At 36.9% G+C, this 15413-nt stretch overlaps 1 protein-coding gene across 1 annotated transcript; it reads left to right on the forward strand.

Annotated features, from left to right (window-relative positions):
* Nucleotides 1-6545: 6545 nt before the first annotated feature.
* On the forward strand, nt 6546-15198 carry LOC133316864 (serine/threonine-protein phosphatase 2A 65 kDa regulatory subunit A beta isoform). The gene is made up of 13 exons (XM_061518655.1): nt 6546-6778; nt 7296-7709; nt 8108-8354; nt 8510-8622; nt 11683-11762; nt 11995-12136; nt 12279-12359; nt 12989-13093; nt 13314-13496; nt 13590-13682; nt 14490-14629; nt 14729-14795; nt 14888-15198. Exons 2-13 carry the CDS (start codon nt 7317-7319, stop codon nt 15005-15007), a joined length of 1764 nt encoding a protein of 587 aa, XP_061374639.1. The 5' UTR covers nt 6546-6778; nt 7296-7316; the 3' UTR covers nt 15008-15198.
* The last annotated feature ends 215 nt before the right edge of the window (nt 15199-15413 follow it).

Here is a 15413-nt window from a genome sequence, read left to right on the forward strand (position 1 = left end):
CTAAAAAAAAAATTATATTGCAATCATGTCATCATATGAGATTCATGCAATTATCTATTTGGACATATATTTTTGTTGTCAGTATTAATAAGATATTACGATAATTCATGTAAATTAATTGGGAAAAGGTGGACTTTACTTAAAAGGAGTTAAGTTAGAAACTCATTAAAGAAAATAAAATAAGAAACTAAGAGTACATCTTTTTCGCATAATAATAGTATATAGTATATCAATTATTTATTGTGTAAAATAAATACTTATATATGCGAAAAATATCTCTCCAGTGGGGATAAAGTTATCTTCAGTGAGTTCAAAATGACGTTGTTTTAGGTAGGGCTGTTCGCGGTTTGGATTGGATCGATTTTGGAAGCAAAAATTATCCGATCCAATCCCTTCGGTTTGATCATGTAATCATCCATTTAGTTTGATTTTTTTTTCAAATCCGATCTGATCCAATCCAATTTTTTTCGATTTGAATTGGATCGGTTTTTGGTTTTTTAAAATTTCTAAAATTTGTTTCATGATTATTGCACAAATAACATCTTTTGTATATATTGGCTTTGGAATTATTATTTTTTTGAAATACAAAACATCAGTAAACGATAATATAGTTTTTTTTAAGCAATAAGATATGAAGCTCTACACAGATGAAATTTTGTTGATGAGATATGACTAGGTTTTTTCTTGGTTTAGAAATTTTTGGCTATGATTGGAGAAAGACACAAGTAGGTAGAGTAGAATTAATATATTGGATCGGTTTTCATTAATCAATCTGAAAACCGATCCAATCCAATTAAAATTTGCGTTTTTTTTTCTATTTTCGGTTTTTCGATTTTCGATTTATTCGGTTATCGGTTTTTCAGTTCGGTCACAGCGGTTTGAATTGATTTGGATCGATTTTGATGAACACCCTTAGTTTTAGGATTGTAAGATTAAAAAATTATAATATAAAGATTGATATAACTCTATAATAAGTTAAAATTACAAAAACATCTTAATTTCTGTCCTACAATAACATCGTTTTGGGCTCACCAACTGAAAAAATCTTTTACCCATAAAATAGACTTCTGTTTTTTAACATTTATTATAAAATAAATTAGACTTTATCCCTTATAATTTTTTATTTTTTTTTTTTTGTAAATTATCCCTTATAATTTAGCTAAAAAGTAAAAACCACTTTTCCCTGTATTTACGGTTAAAAAACAAATGATAAACATAGCAAAGTACGAGAAGGTAAAATGTATAAAATAAATAAAGTGTAATTTACAATTTATCAAATGATAATGCTTCCTCGAACTAACTTGATGTTGTACATCAAGGTTTTCCTATTATTGGACCAATCTCAATATAATATTATATTTAAGCTTTAATATTATAACTTGATGTTGGGCAAAAAAATTAAAATAATATATTTAAATTAAATAATTACGCATTTAATGTTGTTTCGTAAAAAATTACACATCTACTGCACAATGTGACGCCCAAAACTGGCGTCACATGTGTGCTCTATATATTTCCTCACCCCCTCCATTCAATTCACACCTCTTCTCTCACTCTTCATATCTCTCTTCTCCACCAACATTCCTTTATCTTTAATTTAGTATTTGAATTTTAGTTCTAATTCTATTTAAAAATGAGCTCAAATCCTGATTCTGTTCGTGTTGTGTTATATTACAATGGTAGGAAGGTAGAAGGTCGACGAGGTGTCATATTCGAAGGTGAAAAAAGGCCGACACGTATCCAACGCAACACAACCATTGGCGAACTGCATCAGAGAATTCGACAGAAGTTAAGTCTTCAAGACAACCAATGTATCACTGAGATCACGACAAGGGTATGGCAAGGTGATAAATACATTAGTTTGAAAGTGCTTGACGATGAAGACTTGGAGATGACAATGGAAGAATTTTGCAACCAGTCAAGGACAGATTTTCTAGAGTTGTATGTCGAAATCGTCGCAACCGAGAATGCTCCCATACCGGTCAGGTCAGTTTATTTAAATTCTTCCCGTCTTCCAGCTTCTCCTGCCGCTCATGCGTCTCCAGTTGGTAACTTTTCTGAGGGAGATGAAAATGATCCGACTTGGGAAATGCACGACGAAGATGATGATGACGACGATGAAAATATGGCAATGGAAGAACATCTTCTGGCGGAGGATGCTAGTGCTTCAGAAGGAGATGAATCTCGTGAGATGGGTGCGTCTGAAATCCCAATATTCCATCAACCAGTCGTCGCGCAAATGTCGCAGTTGAATGACGTTGCGTCTGCTCCGTTTGGTATTCCACAAGAAGGTAATTGTTCCCATTTGTATACTGCGTGAATAAATAACTGATTTAATACCTGAATTAGTAAGTTTGTATTAAAAAATTATAATCCGCAATTGCAGGTGACACATATGTTATTCCTTTTTGGGAAGGAATTCCGCATTATTCTTACATTGATTGGAGTTATCAGAGCGAACAAAAATCATGTACTGATGGTTCGGTGTCTGGATCGGCTTCAATACAAGGTCCGTGGCAACTGGGTGACAAGTTATTTGTCAATCAAGAATTTGCGACAAAAAAAGATGTCCAAATGGCACTTAAGTACAACCTTATTAGGGAGCATCAAGAAGCCATTGTAATTGAGAGCACGCCTGCAAAGTTGTCCATGAAATGTTGTGCGTACGATCAAGGTTGTCCGTGGCGCGTAAGGGCGATCAAACCGGTGTTTCGTGAAAATTGGAAAATAACGAGATGGGGTGGAAAACACGAATGTGTGAATGAGCACATTTCCCAGGGTCATAGACAGCTCGATGCGGACGTTATTGCAGATCTCGTGATAGGTACCTTTTTGTATTTTAGATGTGTGAATGAACACGAATGTGTAATTAAATTCGTTCGATGTTATCGAGGCACTGATATCCTCTTCAATGCAGGGATGATAAAGTCTGAACTATCTGTGTCAATCTCTTTGGTGCAAGAAAGGATAATTGCTAAATATGGCTTTCAAGTTTCCTACAGAAAGGCGTGGTATGCGAAGCAGAAAGCGATGGCAATTTTGTACGGTGATTGGGAGGAATCGTATGCTTTTTTACCAAGGTGGTGCGAATACATGCTTCGTTTTTCTCCAGGTTCATTTTATCATATACAAACTAATGATCTTTATGCCGAGCAGAGCTTAGTTTCTGGAAAAAAAGGTTTTTCATCGCATTTTTTGGACGTTTAGACAGTGTTGTGAGGCGTTCAAATTTGCCAAACCCGTCATCCAAATTGATGGAACACATTTATATGGAAAGTACAAAGGGAAATTGTTGGTGGCCACAGCCCAAGATGGTAATAATGAATGTTTACCGATCGCATTTGCCATCGTAGAAGGCGAAACTTTGGAAGCATGGGATTATTTTCTCGTTAATATTCGTGCTCATGTGACTACGATGTCAAACATATGTTTGATATCCGATCGGCATCGAAGCATAATATCTGCTGTGAAAAATAACCCTACTTGGCAGCCGCCAAATGCGTATCACGTATTCTGTATTCGTCATATTGCAAGCAACTTCAATCAAAAGTTTCGAAATGAAGATTTGAAGCGGATGTTAAAGAATTTAGGTATACTCATTGACTGAAAGCGTAATTATTTCTTTCCATTATGACTGTCAATTTATGTTTAATTCGTTCATGTCCAATTTGTTCAGGTTATACTCCAGCAATAGTTGATTTTGAAAGGAATCTTGCGAGTTTCCGTGAAAGTAGTCCTCAAATTGCTGAGTGGATTGATGCGATTCCTAAGGAAAAGTGGTCGCGTGCCTACGATATTGAAGGATGGAGGTATGGTCATATGACAACAAATTTGGCTGAATCTGTCAATAGGGTTTTGAAGGGGGCCAGAAATATGCCTATAACAACATTGGTTAAGCATACATATAGCAGATTGGTTGCATATTTTGTTGAGAGAGGAACAAATGCTCTTGCACAACTTCAATCAGCTCATCGTCACTCCAAACATGTTGTTGAATTGGTCAAGAAGAACCAGGTAGATGCAACAGGCCACCACGTTCGTGCATACAATGTTGAACATACTGTATTCGAGGTTGACGCAGGTTGGGAGCGTTCATATTCTGTCAACCTCCCACAGAGATACTGTCAGTGTGGAAAGTTTAAGGCCCTTAAGTATCCGTGTAGTCACGCCGTTGCTGCTGCGTTAAGTGTTAGGCAGAGTGCGTTCACTTACGTTGACGACGTCTTCTTGATAACTTGGTCGAGGCTTATTCTTTTCCGTGGGAGCCAATCGGAAACGAGGAAGCAATACCTGAAATTAGTGGTGCAAAGATTATTCCTGATTCTACTATGTTGCGTGCAAAAGGTCGTCCAAAGTCAACTCGCATCCGCAACGAGATGGATGAAGTTAAGACAAGCCAGAGCCGTATCAGGTGTGGACTTTGCAAGGAACGCGGCCATAATCGTCGGCGATGTCCAAGTCGTGGGAGAAACGACTGATTTGCATATTATGTAATTATTTTGCTGTTGGTTATGTTATTGCATGAATTGTAATGTTCGTTATGTTGGACTTTCTACTTTCCGTTTATGTATGTTTTAATCTTGTATTATTAATTAGCTGATGTTGTTAGTTACCGTAATATAAATGCGCAAAGAACGATAACCAAAACATAAATAATAACACATAGTGAATAGTCCAAATAATATAATAATGTAGCGTCCACAAAATAACAACATGCTACACTCATATGACATATACAAAAGAACAAAATAATAACAATATGAAACAGTCCACAACATAGTGAATACTCAAAATGTCAATGAAACTAGGACCACGGTGGCCATGGCCTATGTCGTGCATCCCTATCTGGCAGTATACGTCTGTCCCAGACGGGGTCACCCTGATGCTCCTGTGGAGGTGGAGTGTGGAAGTCATACATCGCCGCACGGATGAAATCATCTGATGGTCCTGCACTGCTGCCCGGCACATCAAAAGGGGTGTGTCCCTGACTGTGAGAATCTGTGGCTAGAGTCTCCCCACTGTCATGGCTCTCTGCAACAAGGCCTATAGAGCGATACAACTCCATCGTGTCCTCTGCAGACCAAAAGGGATAATCGGCATCAAGTCCCTGTGAATAGGGCTGGAAATCAAGCTGTGAGGATGCCAGATCCGCTCCTGCCATAGCCATCGGACTAGCCTGGAAAACTGGCTCCTGCCCGCTCATGTAAGGGTGCTCAGACGCCGCCTGACTAGGACCTGCCGCATACTGCGATCCGTGATGATAAATCGGCTGTGACCCGTAAGTAGGACCAAATGCTGGAGGTCTAAACCATCCCTGAGTCTCGACCACTGGTCTAGGTGCCATAATCGGGACAGGCTCAGCAGCAACTCTCTCACGTCTACGTCCTAATCCGCGTCCCTCCCGTCTATTACGAGGAACATCCACGATCAACTGAGGATCAGGCTGAGTCTGCACGGGGGGTGCCTCAGGTCCAGGCTCATCAACTCGTGAACTCTCACGAAACATCCCAATAATCCGACCTATCTCCTCGTGGATATACTGTAGTCCAAATCGAGGAAACTCCTCCGCCGTTGTTGCATGATAAAGCATTTCAAGACCGTCAATCTGCATATTACGAAAAAATGTTAGAAATGTGAAACAAATGTAAAATAAGTACAAAACTCACCATGCGCCCTATCTTTGCTGCCCTCCGAGATACGTAGCACCGGTAGGTGGGCCCCCTTGTGGCTTCCCACGCCTAGTCTTAATCTTTCTTACATGCTCTGTATTCCACACTCGTTGTGAAATATGACCTTTCTGCGTCCTCTGACGAAGGACCTCCCACCTGTAGGGTCCAGGTATGATCCACATGCTGGGATCGGTGAGCTCTACATCCGAATCAGATCCCGAAGAAGATGATGACTCAACCATTATCCTCAACTAACTACAAAGTTATGCACTCCCGCATTAATAACATCATACAACGAAATTTACAAAGTCTCTAACACTATTTATAAATCACTAATTAATATGCTAAACCCTAATACATAATTAAAAATCGGTAATAATAATAACTACGTAATAATAATATTACTATATCATTACAACATTCATAGCATGACACAAAATTTCTAAGTGACTATCCTAATATTCCAAGTCTCTAATATACAATCAATCCTAACATGTATTACTAACTAGCACTGTAATTTAAATGTATACATATGAGGTATTATGACCTTACCTACGTTGGCAGAGCTTCGCTACGAACCGCGGTTAGAGAGAGGTTGGAGAAAGGTTAGAGAGGTAAATGAGTAAGGAGTGAAAAGAGGAAAGTGGGGTATATATGGGTTGCACATGAGACGCCCTCTTTGGGCGTCACATGTGACGCCCCAGTGAGGCGTCTCATTGTTCAACAGATATGTAATTTTTAACAAAACAGTATTAAATGCGTAATTATTTTAATTAATTACATTATTTTAATTTTTTTGCCTTGTATACACGTGCAAGTGCCCAACGGTGCGTTTCAAAGTTAAACTCGAGAGAGAAGCATAGGAAATGAAAATGTTATTTCTGCGAGTGTGAGCACATTGCTTCCTCTTTCGTCTTCTTCCTCCTCCTTCAATGGTGTTAGGGTTTTCAATGTCCATGCATTGAAGCTCCCAATAATGAGTTTTTAAAATCCGTATTCGACTGTATCCAACGATTCACCAGAAGAAGATCGAGCAATTCCTCCTTAACTACCAATTACGACTCAGTAACTCGCGAAATCGAAACATATCGACACTTTCGCGCGACACGGTACGATATTTTTCTCCTTTCTATCTGGATTTAACACACTAGCTTTTGTTGACCATTTTGGACTAAACATTTTGAGATCAAAATTTTCAATTGTTTGATTTCGATGAATTTTGAAATATTTTGGATGTGGCATGCGTGTTTTAAGTTGGAGAACCACAATTAAATTTAACTGAATCCAACACACACACACACACACACACTTCAACTTGGAACTACCAATTTCCTGTTTTTGAGCTCTTGATTTGATTTTAAATGCAATACTTTAATTAAAGCAAAAAAAAAAAAACTCGAGTGAAGTAATATGTAGAAATTAATTAATGAAATTGAAAAAAATTCCAAGTTCAATAGATTTTATTTTTAATGGTTTATATATTAAATTTATGCTAGTGTAACGATTTAATAGTGCTTGCTGTTTGATGTCTTAATCATTTGTTGTCCTTCTAATTTCTCATTATTTTCTGTCCTTGTGGTTATATTTGATCTTCTAACAATTTGAACGTTTTTCTGATTCTGTCAGAAATTTTGGGAACAGAACGAAATGTCTATGGCTGATGAACCACTATATCCAATAGCGGTGCTTATAGACGAGCTAAAAAATGATGACATCCAGCTGCGATTGAACTCAATTCGCAGGCTATCCACCATAGCACGTGCTCTTGGGGAGGAGCGAACCCGTAGAGAATTAATTCCATTTTTGAGTGAAAATAATGATGATGATGATGAGGTACTTCTTGCGATGGCAGAAGAGTTGGGAGTGTTCATTCCTTATGTTGGGGGAGTGGAACATGCCAGTGTGTTGCTCCCACCTCTGGAGACCCTTTGCACTGTTGAGGAAACCTGTGTGAGAGATAAAGCTGTCGAGTCACTTTGTAGAATTGGATCTCAAATGAGGGAGAGTGATTTGGTTGAATATTTCATCCCATTGGTGAAGGTCAGTTAACATTTTTTTCATCAATATAAATGTTTTTATTATTACTTCAAGCGGAATCCATCATGAATGCTACCTAAAATTTTCTTTCTCACATGTGGTTTTGGTGACTAATGTAGTTCTTATCACATTAATTTAACTTTTCCTGGAATTTGGCAATTGTCTATTATGTGAACAGCCTGGTACTTAATGGATCCGGGTTAACTTGAACAATGCTTGAAATGTATCTTATTTAACTCTAAAATTCGGCTGCGGTATCTAACGCTTTGTTGTTGCTAAGTGATCACATGTGTCTTAGTGTTTTTTTATCACTTATGATGTGTTATATGTATCCTGCTAGTGCCCATTTCATTATGTTGGTCGAACATTCTGTCCAATTCATGCTGTAATTCCTGTTTCAGAGATTGGCAGCTGGTGAATGGTTTACTGCTCGAGTCTCTGCATGTGGACTATTTCATATTGCATACCCAAGTGCACCAGAAACATCAAAGACAGAGTTGAGGTCAATATACAGTCAGTTATGTCAGGATGACATGCCTATGGTTAGAAGGTCTGCTGCATCAAATCTTGGGAAATTTGCTGCTACTGTTGAATATGCTCACTTGAAGGCAGATGTCATGTCAATTTTTGATGATCTTACTCAGGATGGTAATTAAATAAATATTTCTTGTTCGTTTTTGATGGAGTGTCTTTCATTTGTCTAGTACACCAGGCTGTTTGATTGTGTTGTAGAGTCTATTATCTATTTTTCTGAATGTACATTGCTTTTCTAGTATGTAATTGTACTTTTTTACTTGGATCAGATCAAGATTCTGTCAGATTGTTGGCTGTGGAGGGCTGTGCTGCTCTTGGCAAGCTGTTGGAGCCACAAGATTGCGTTGCACATATACTCCCAGTTATTGTTAACTTCTCCCAGGTACATTTAGGAGTGTGGATAAAATTAGTGATAATCTATAATTAATTTCTTATCTTACTTCATTATGCTCATATCATATTAGGTATATAGATGATTCAGTTGCCAAGCTATGTACTTTATCTAGTGATCTTCCCTTTTCTAATATGTTTTATCACTTGTAATTTTTGAGTTTTCAAACATATTATATCTCATCCCATCAGTTTTAACCTTGGATTTTTTATTTTTATTTTTGTTTGATAGAATTTCCTGGAGTACTATTTATCCACTAAAATGACATCTATTACATTGCATGTACCGTTAACCTGAAAGAAGTAACAGGGAGATGTTGGGGTGTGGGATGATTTTTGGGCTGTTCTAAACTACCAGGAGAAAATCACAAATGTCAGTAACTTAGTGTTGTTAATTATGTTAAGTTAATATGAACTTTTTCTCATTGGAAAGCCAATCCAGAGCATAATTGGGCTTCATTTTCTTTTGTGTTGGGTCTGTTGATCCTATTGAAATAGGCTTCATTTTCTAAATATCATTGTTGGAATATAATGTTAATAAAAGGGCAACCTGGTGCTTTAAAGCTCCTGCTAAAACAATATATTTGACTTTTAAGAGGAGTGTTGCTAGAATCAAACCCGTGACCTCTCACACCCGAAGCGAGAGTCATACCACTAGACCAAAAACCCTGACTGTTATTTAGTATGATAGTTTATTAATCAATACTCCCTCTGTTTCACAGTATCTGTCGTTTAAGGTCTTACACACAGTTTTAAAAAGCTAATAAATTACCCCAATTATAGTATAAAAATAAGTACATTTGACTAAATTGACCATTTACTAAATTATCACCTTAATTTTCCTCTTTCTTACTTCATTAATCTTATTTCTTTCTCCATTGATGTTCTCTTCCCTTTCTATTGCTTTTTATTAACCTTTTCTCTTCCTTCATTAATCTACCAGTATGCATAGTTATCAATGCTGGATAGCGGCTGACCCAAAAAACATTGTAGCAGGATACCACTATACTAATGATTATAGATAAAGGGCAAACCCGAAAACCCTAAACACAAAGGCTCTCCAATTTTGCGACGGTTGGGGTGAAGATTGTTGTACATAGCTTTATATGCATTTTTGCAAAAAGGCTATTTTCTAGACTCAAACCCATGACCTTCTAGTCATAAAGAGATTTATGAGAGAAGTCAGGAAAATGAGAAAAGCAATGAGTGGTCAGAACAAAAAAAATAAAAAATTAACAGGGAGCGGTGCGAATCAGAAGGCAGAACAGAACAGGTCAGTAAACCTGTGTAAACAGGGACCTGGATGTGCATGGGTGAGCAGATCAGCAGAGGATGCTGGCGAGCAGTGGGTGAACCGAAAAAATGCCGGGCTTGGCCGGAAACAATGCTGGCGAGCAGTGGGTGAGGGGTTGGTTTAGTGTTTGCATCGAAACAAGGTCAGTGTTTGCGTTGAATGAAAAAAAGAGGAAAAATCACAAAAATACCCAAAAAAGGGTTAAAAACTAGGAAATGATTGTAAAGATGGGTTTTTGTCCCTGTGCACTTTAGTAGCTGAGTTTTTTGTGATATTGGCTGCAATTGCGGGCGTGATGCAAATATTGAACGCGATTGACTTCCTGTAGCCTGACTAATCTTGGAAAGTGTGACTTGGGTTTTTGGAGGGAAAAGCTGTCTTAACTGCTTTGGCGATAAGGAGCTTAAGAGAGAGGATGGAAAGTGTGTAAGGGGAAAGTATAGTTGAGGGAGAGATCAGAGCCTCTCGAAAGCTCTGAAATTATCCATCTCTTTCTTTTTTGTCGCTGTAATACACTATACTTTATCTTGTATCAATTCAATAAGCAATACTTTTGTGTGAAAGATCCATATTTGGTTCCTACAATACCCACAAGTGAGTGTGGTTGAAGCCGAAAGTGCATAGAAAAGTGGCTAAACAGAAAATTAGGATACGATAAAAGAGTAACCCTCCAGTTCTCAATTTCAATTAATAAAATAACAAAATTCAACTCCTAAAATAAAGGTCATAAGCACCCTTTTATAGACTAATTACAAATTGATCCAAAATTCAAAAATCTAAAATCCTAAAAATAAGGAAAATTCCCAACATAAATATAACGGTAATTATCTTCTAAAAATAACAAATAATTACAATTAAATCATTCAAAAAATGTCCTAAATCTTATATCTCAAATCATGCCAAAAGTGTTGCTTTCCTTTTCTTGCCAAACAAATCATAATCATATCAACTGTTTCATTTAGAATTGGATTTGATTGTAATTTATTATATTTCAAATTACTGCTTCTTTTAACAATTGAGTCATACTTATTGGGACACAATTTTGGTTGACTCTGGGCTTTTTGAATCAATGGTTGGGTCATGTGCAATGGGTCAATTGTAAGTGCATCACTGGTATTGTATGATAATGCACGAGTTGGAAAACACTTAGTTTTTTCATCTTCTCACTAAACTTTCAATGTTTGGAGTCGAGATATAACAATGCTATCCATTTAGATATTTTAAGGAAACGAGATCAATTAATTTGAAGGAGATAAGATTTATCAGTTGTGGTATTTAGGGAAAAGATATCAATTAATATATGTAGTTATTAAGTACTTAATAAAGATTACAAGGGGCAAGGAAAAGAAGAAGAAGAAGAAGATAACAATACCTTCTTGGTTTTGTAAATTCACAGATAAATTGAAACAAGTTTCATTCTCTGAAACTACAGATATTGTAAAACAGAGATTAGTAAATTTGGAAAACTGTATTATAATATTCTTTTTTTAATTTAATCGTCCATTTCTTTCATGTTTATTTCAAATAACCAATCATGGTAAAATAAAATCATAATTTAATCCCCCCTCCCACCAACAAAAAAAAAAATCTCTTTCCCTTTGAATTCTTCCTTTTCTCTTATCCTTCCCAACTCCCAAACATACGCTTTGTTATTTGGTCTCCTTGCATTTATATATAAGTGCAATGTCACGTGCACCATACCAAATATTCTTTTCAATTAATTAATTAATTTATATGATTTAATTTGATCCTGTATAGGATAAGTCTTGGCGTGTGCGTTACATGGTTGCAAATCAATTGTATGAACTCTGTGAAGCTGTAGGCCCTGAACCTACCAGGTATTACTTTGGCTGAATATTACACATGCTGCATATCTTTCGATCATAGTGCTATGTGATGTGAATATATTGTATTATGACTTCTGAGCTGAGTTCACTAGTTGGGATTTGGAGTGTTCATGATAATGATTTAGATGTCAAAATGTGATTCCTGTACTGAAGCCCAACTCTGAAGCCCAAGCAATATTTCTATTTTTCTTAAGATTTTATTTTCTAACTATTGTTTGTGAAGAACGGAATTGGTCCCTGCCTATGTGCGGTTGCTTCGAGATAACGAAGCTGAAGTACGCATAGCAGCTGCTGGAAAAGTGACCAAGTTTTGCCGGATTGTAAATCCAGATCTTGCAATTCAGCATATTCTTCCTTGTGTGAAGGTGTGCATCTTTGGAAAAGAAATTCTGATACGTGTTTAATGTTACCATTTATATACAGAGGCGCTCTTTTGTTTTGGTTGTGCAATTCAGTATTCTAAAAAATATATTTACAGGCTTAAATACTTTGGAACAACTTTTGCAGGAATTATCATCAGATTCTTCACAGCATGTCCGCTCTGCTTTGGCTTCAGTAATAATGGGAATGGCTCCTGTCTTAGGAAAGGTACAAGTGTCAAATAGCAATTTCGGCAGTTTTGTCCTCTAGACAGGAATATGCATTATCCATATCATGAAAGTGAAATCTGTTGTTGAGGGCCCTTCAAATTATTCAATTTGGTCTCTTTGTGCATAACTCAAACTAAAATTGAGTTCGGGACATCATTTGGTTTTTTGGGGGCAAAGAGTATGTTTTACAGCTTCCACAAATGATACCTGATTGTGGTGTGTAGGCCATTAAAACTATGTAATGAAATATGTCCTTTGCAAGTGGGAAGAGCATATGTTATGCTGCAGGCTTGATTGACCTGTACAGTAGTTAACCAGATTTACCTTTAAAATCCTCACCTTTCATCATCCTCCCTGCTTGCGATGAAGGAAAGAAAGAGCCTTGCTGCCAAATCTAGGTATAATGCAGTATCCCAGGTCTTACAGAATGGCCAAATCAAACTGCGAATGTAATTAATGTCTCAAACATCATTCTTTTGTTTGGTCCACCGATCCTGCCATTTCTAATTATTTCTTTGTTTCTTAATTTTGTTAGCAATCTGTATATTTTAATGCTTTACTGCTTGTGTAGTTTCTTTGTGGTAACTGGTAAATATATTTCTCAGTTCTACCTTATCTTCATTGCAGGAAGCAACAATTGAACAGCTTCTTCCTATTTTCCTTTCCCTTTTGAAGGATGAATTTCCTGATGTGCGCCTAAACATCATCAGCAAGCTTGATCAAGTGAATCAGGTTTTTGTAGTTTCTGGAGTTGTTTTAATTTGCAGAATGCTTTAAATTCTTTTGACAACCTTTTTTCCTTTAATTTCTGAACAGTTTCTACCAAACAGAACCTGTGCTTTTATTATTTATGGCCTTATGTCCACATGTCACTGTATACTCACACACAAAATACAAAGCGTGCAACTAAAGCAAACTTTTCAAAGTCATATTGATCAAGCTATTATTCCAGGTTATCGGAATCGATCTGTTATCTCAATCTTTATTACCAGCCATTGTTGAGCTTGCTGAGGATAGGCATTGGAGGGTTCGGCTTGCAATTATAGAGTATATACCCTTATTGGCAAGTCAATTGGGGGTTGGGTTTTTCGATGACAAGCTTGGTGCTCTTTGCATGCAGTGGTTACAGGATAAGGTTTGTGTATCCACCTCTTTGCTAGTGTATGTGTGTTTTTGGGAACTGCATATTTCACATGACTGTTTCTGTTAAACTTCTGAGTTTTTGTAGGTTCATTCAATTCGTGAAGCAGCTGCTAACAACTTGAAGCGCCTTGCTGAAGAATTTGGTCCTGAGTGGGCTATGCAGCACATAATTCCACAGGTTCATCTGTTGGCTTAATTTATTATTTACTACATGGCACACCAACATATGTCTCAATATTAATTTGTCTGTGTGTTTGTGCGTGTCTTTATTTTCTGTCGGAAATTCACTTGCATGCCTCTTAATCTTCATTATTTGTTTTGGATAGATTTCTATGCTTACATAATGAAATTTTAGAACATACTGTGCTTGTCTTCAAGTGGAATGCTGCAAAAAAGAAATTGTTCATGAGCAGTCATGGGAAAAGGAGTTGGGGACAGGGTGAAAATCTTCCACTGTTTGCAGCTGTCTAGATTGAGATCTAAGAAGCCTGGGCTCTTCTTGGTTTGCTTCATTTTAAGCGCAGCAGTTCTTTTTCCAAAATACTGAAACAATGGAATTATCTGTTGTCCCGGTACTTGATTGAAGATGAAGTCATGTAAAAAAAGGTCATCAGTCATGAACAATGGAAATTCACCTTTGGGCTGTGGCTTAAATTATTAGTACAGATTTTATCTTCCATCCTATGTTTATTTGGCCTCCACAGATTAACTTGGAGTCTGATTTCAATCCATCTATTATCTATAGTGAAGTTCGGTTCAACAAAGTGTTGATTTGTGTTTTTCTGTTCAATCTTTGTGTCTCTTGGCTCTGGCCTCTGTTATCCCTTTTGGAAGTCTTACTAAAATTATCTCATGGGCTTTTTACGAGTCCTACCTATATTGTGTCTGACGATGGTTTTCATTGAAATATCTGCTTTCTATCCGTTACTATTTTTTCTGTTCTCAATTCAATTTCACAAGTATCAGTTTGGAATGCATGGAACAGGTTTTGGAGATGATTAGCAATCCACACTATTTATATCGGATGACCATTCTTCGTGCTATCTCTATGCTTGCTCCTGTAATGGGCTCTGAAATCACTTGTTCAAAATTGTTGCCTGTTGTTGTTGCAGCATCAAAAGACAAGTATTTCATTTTACCTTTTATAAGTTTGCTATTTGCGATAGGGTAAGGATCAGTATAGTCGGTTAAGTTTCTAATTCCTTCCTATTTGCTCCCTTGCAGAGTGCCCAACATAAAGTTCAATGTGGCAAAGGTATTAGAGTCCATCTTCCCTATCGTTGATCAGTCTGTAAGTATCATACTTTCTTGTAGTTTCCATCCTCTGTTTGTCTTTCTATTTTCGTCTTCCACTCTTATTCTGGGAACATCACTGCCACTCAGGTGGTGGAAAAGACAATCCGTCCATGTCTGGTTGAGCTCAGTGAGGATCCTGATGTTGACGTGCGATTTTTTTCCAACCAAGCTCTACAGGCAATTGATCATGTCATGATGTCCAGCTAGGCAGGAATTGTTCAACACACATTTAGTTTGAAGACGTCAGCAGAGATGCTAATATTTCCAACTATCATATATAATACTGCATGATTATGTTTAGTGCTTTTCAGTTGTAGCTAATGGCTTGGCTTTTTGTAACCAGTTATTGACGATTGATGTAATTTAGTTCCCATTATATGCTATTTTTCATATATTTATCTGGTTTTTCTTGATTGTATTTTGCATTGATTCTTCATTTTTGTTCCTCATCCTTCTAGGCAATGAATTGGCACCCATCGTACTTTTCTTTTAGTTTTTATGACTAGATAGCCTTGTGAAAGTTAAAATGGTATATATTTTTGTTAGGACTGAAAATGTATGTTTGATGACGCTAGCTCCTCTCGTCGACGATCTGAGTTCTCCCAATCATTAG

This window comes from Gastrolobium bilobum, unplaced genomic scaffold, assembly GCF_033153095.1.
Source record: "Gastrolobium bilobum isolate Gb01-03AN ecotype WA unplaced genomic scaffold, APGP_CSIRO_Gbil_v1 utg9312, whole genome shotgun sequence".
In the NCBI taxonomy this organism is placed as follows: Eukaryota; Viridiplantae; Streptophyta; class Magnoliopsida; order Fabales; family Fabaceae; genus Gastrolobium; species Gastrolobium bilobum.

What these genes read in the sequence shown, in the direction of transcription:
- LOC133316864 (XM_061518655.1), top strand. Translation starts at nt 7,317, where the DNA reads ATGTCTATGGCTGATGAACCACTATATCCAATAGCGGTGCTTATAGAC. An exon ending in ATTTCATCCCATTGGTGAAG is followed by an intron (nt 7,710 to 8,107) that starts GTCAGTTAACAT and finishes TTCCTGTTTCAG; the next exon opens with AGATTGGCAGCTGGTGAATG. An exon ending in TGCAGCACATAATTCCACAG is followed by an intron (nt 13,683 to 14,489) that starts GTTCATCTGTTG and finishes TGCATGGAACAG; the next exon opens with GTTTTGGAGATGATTAGCAA.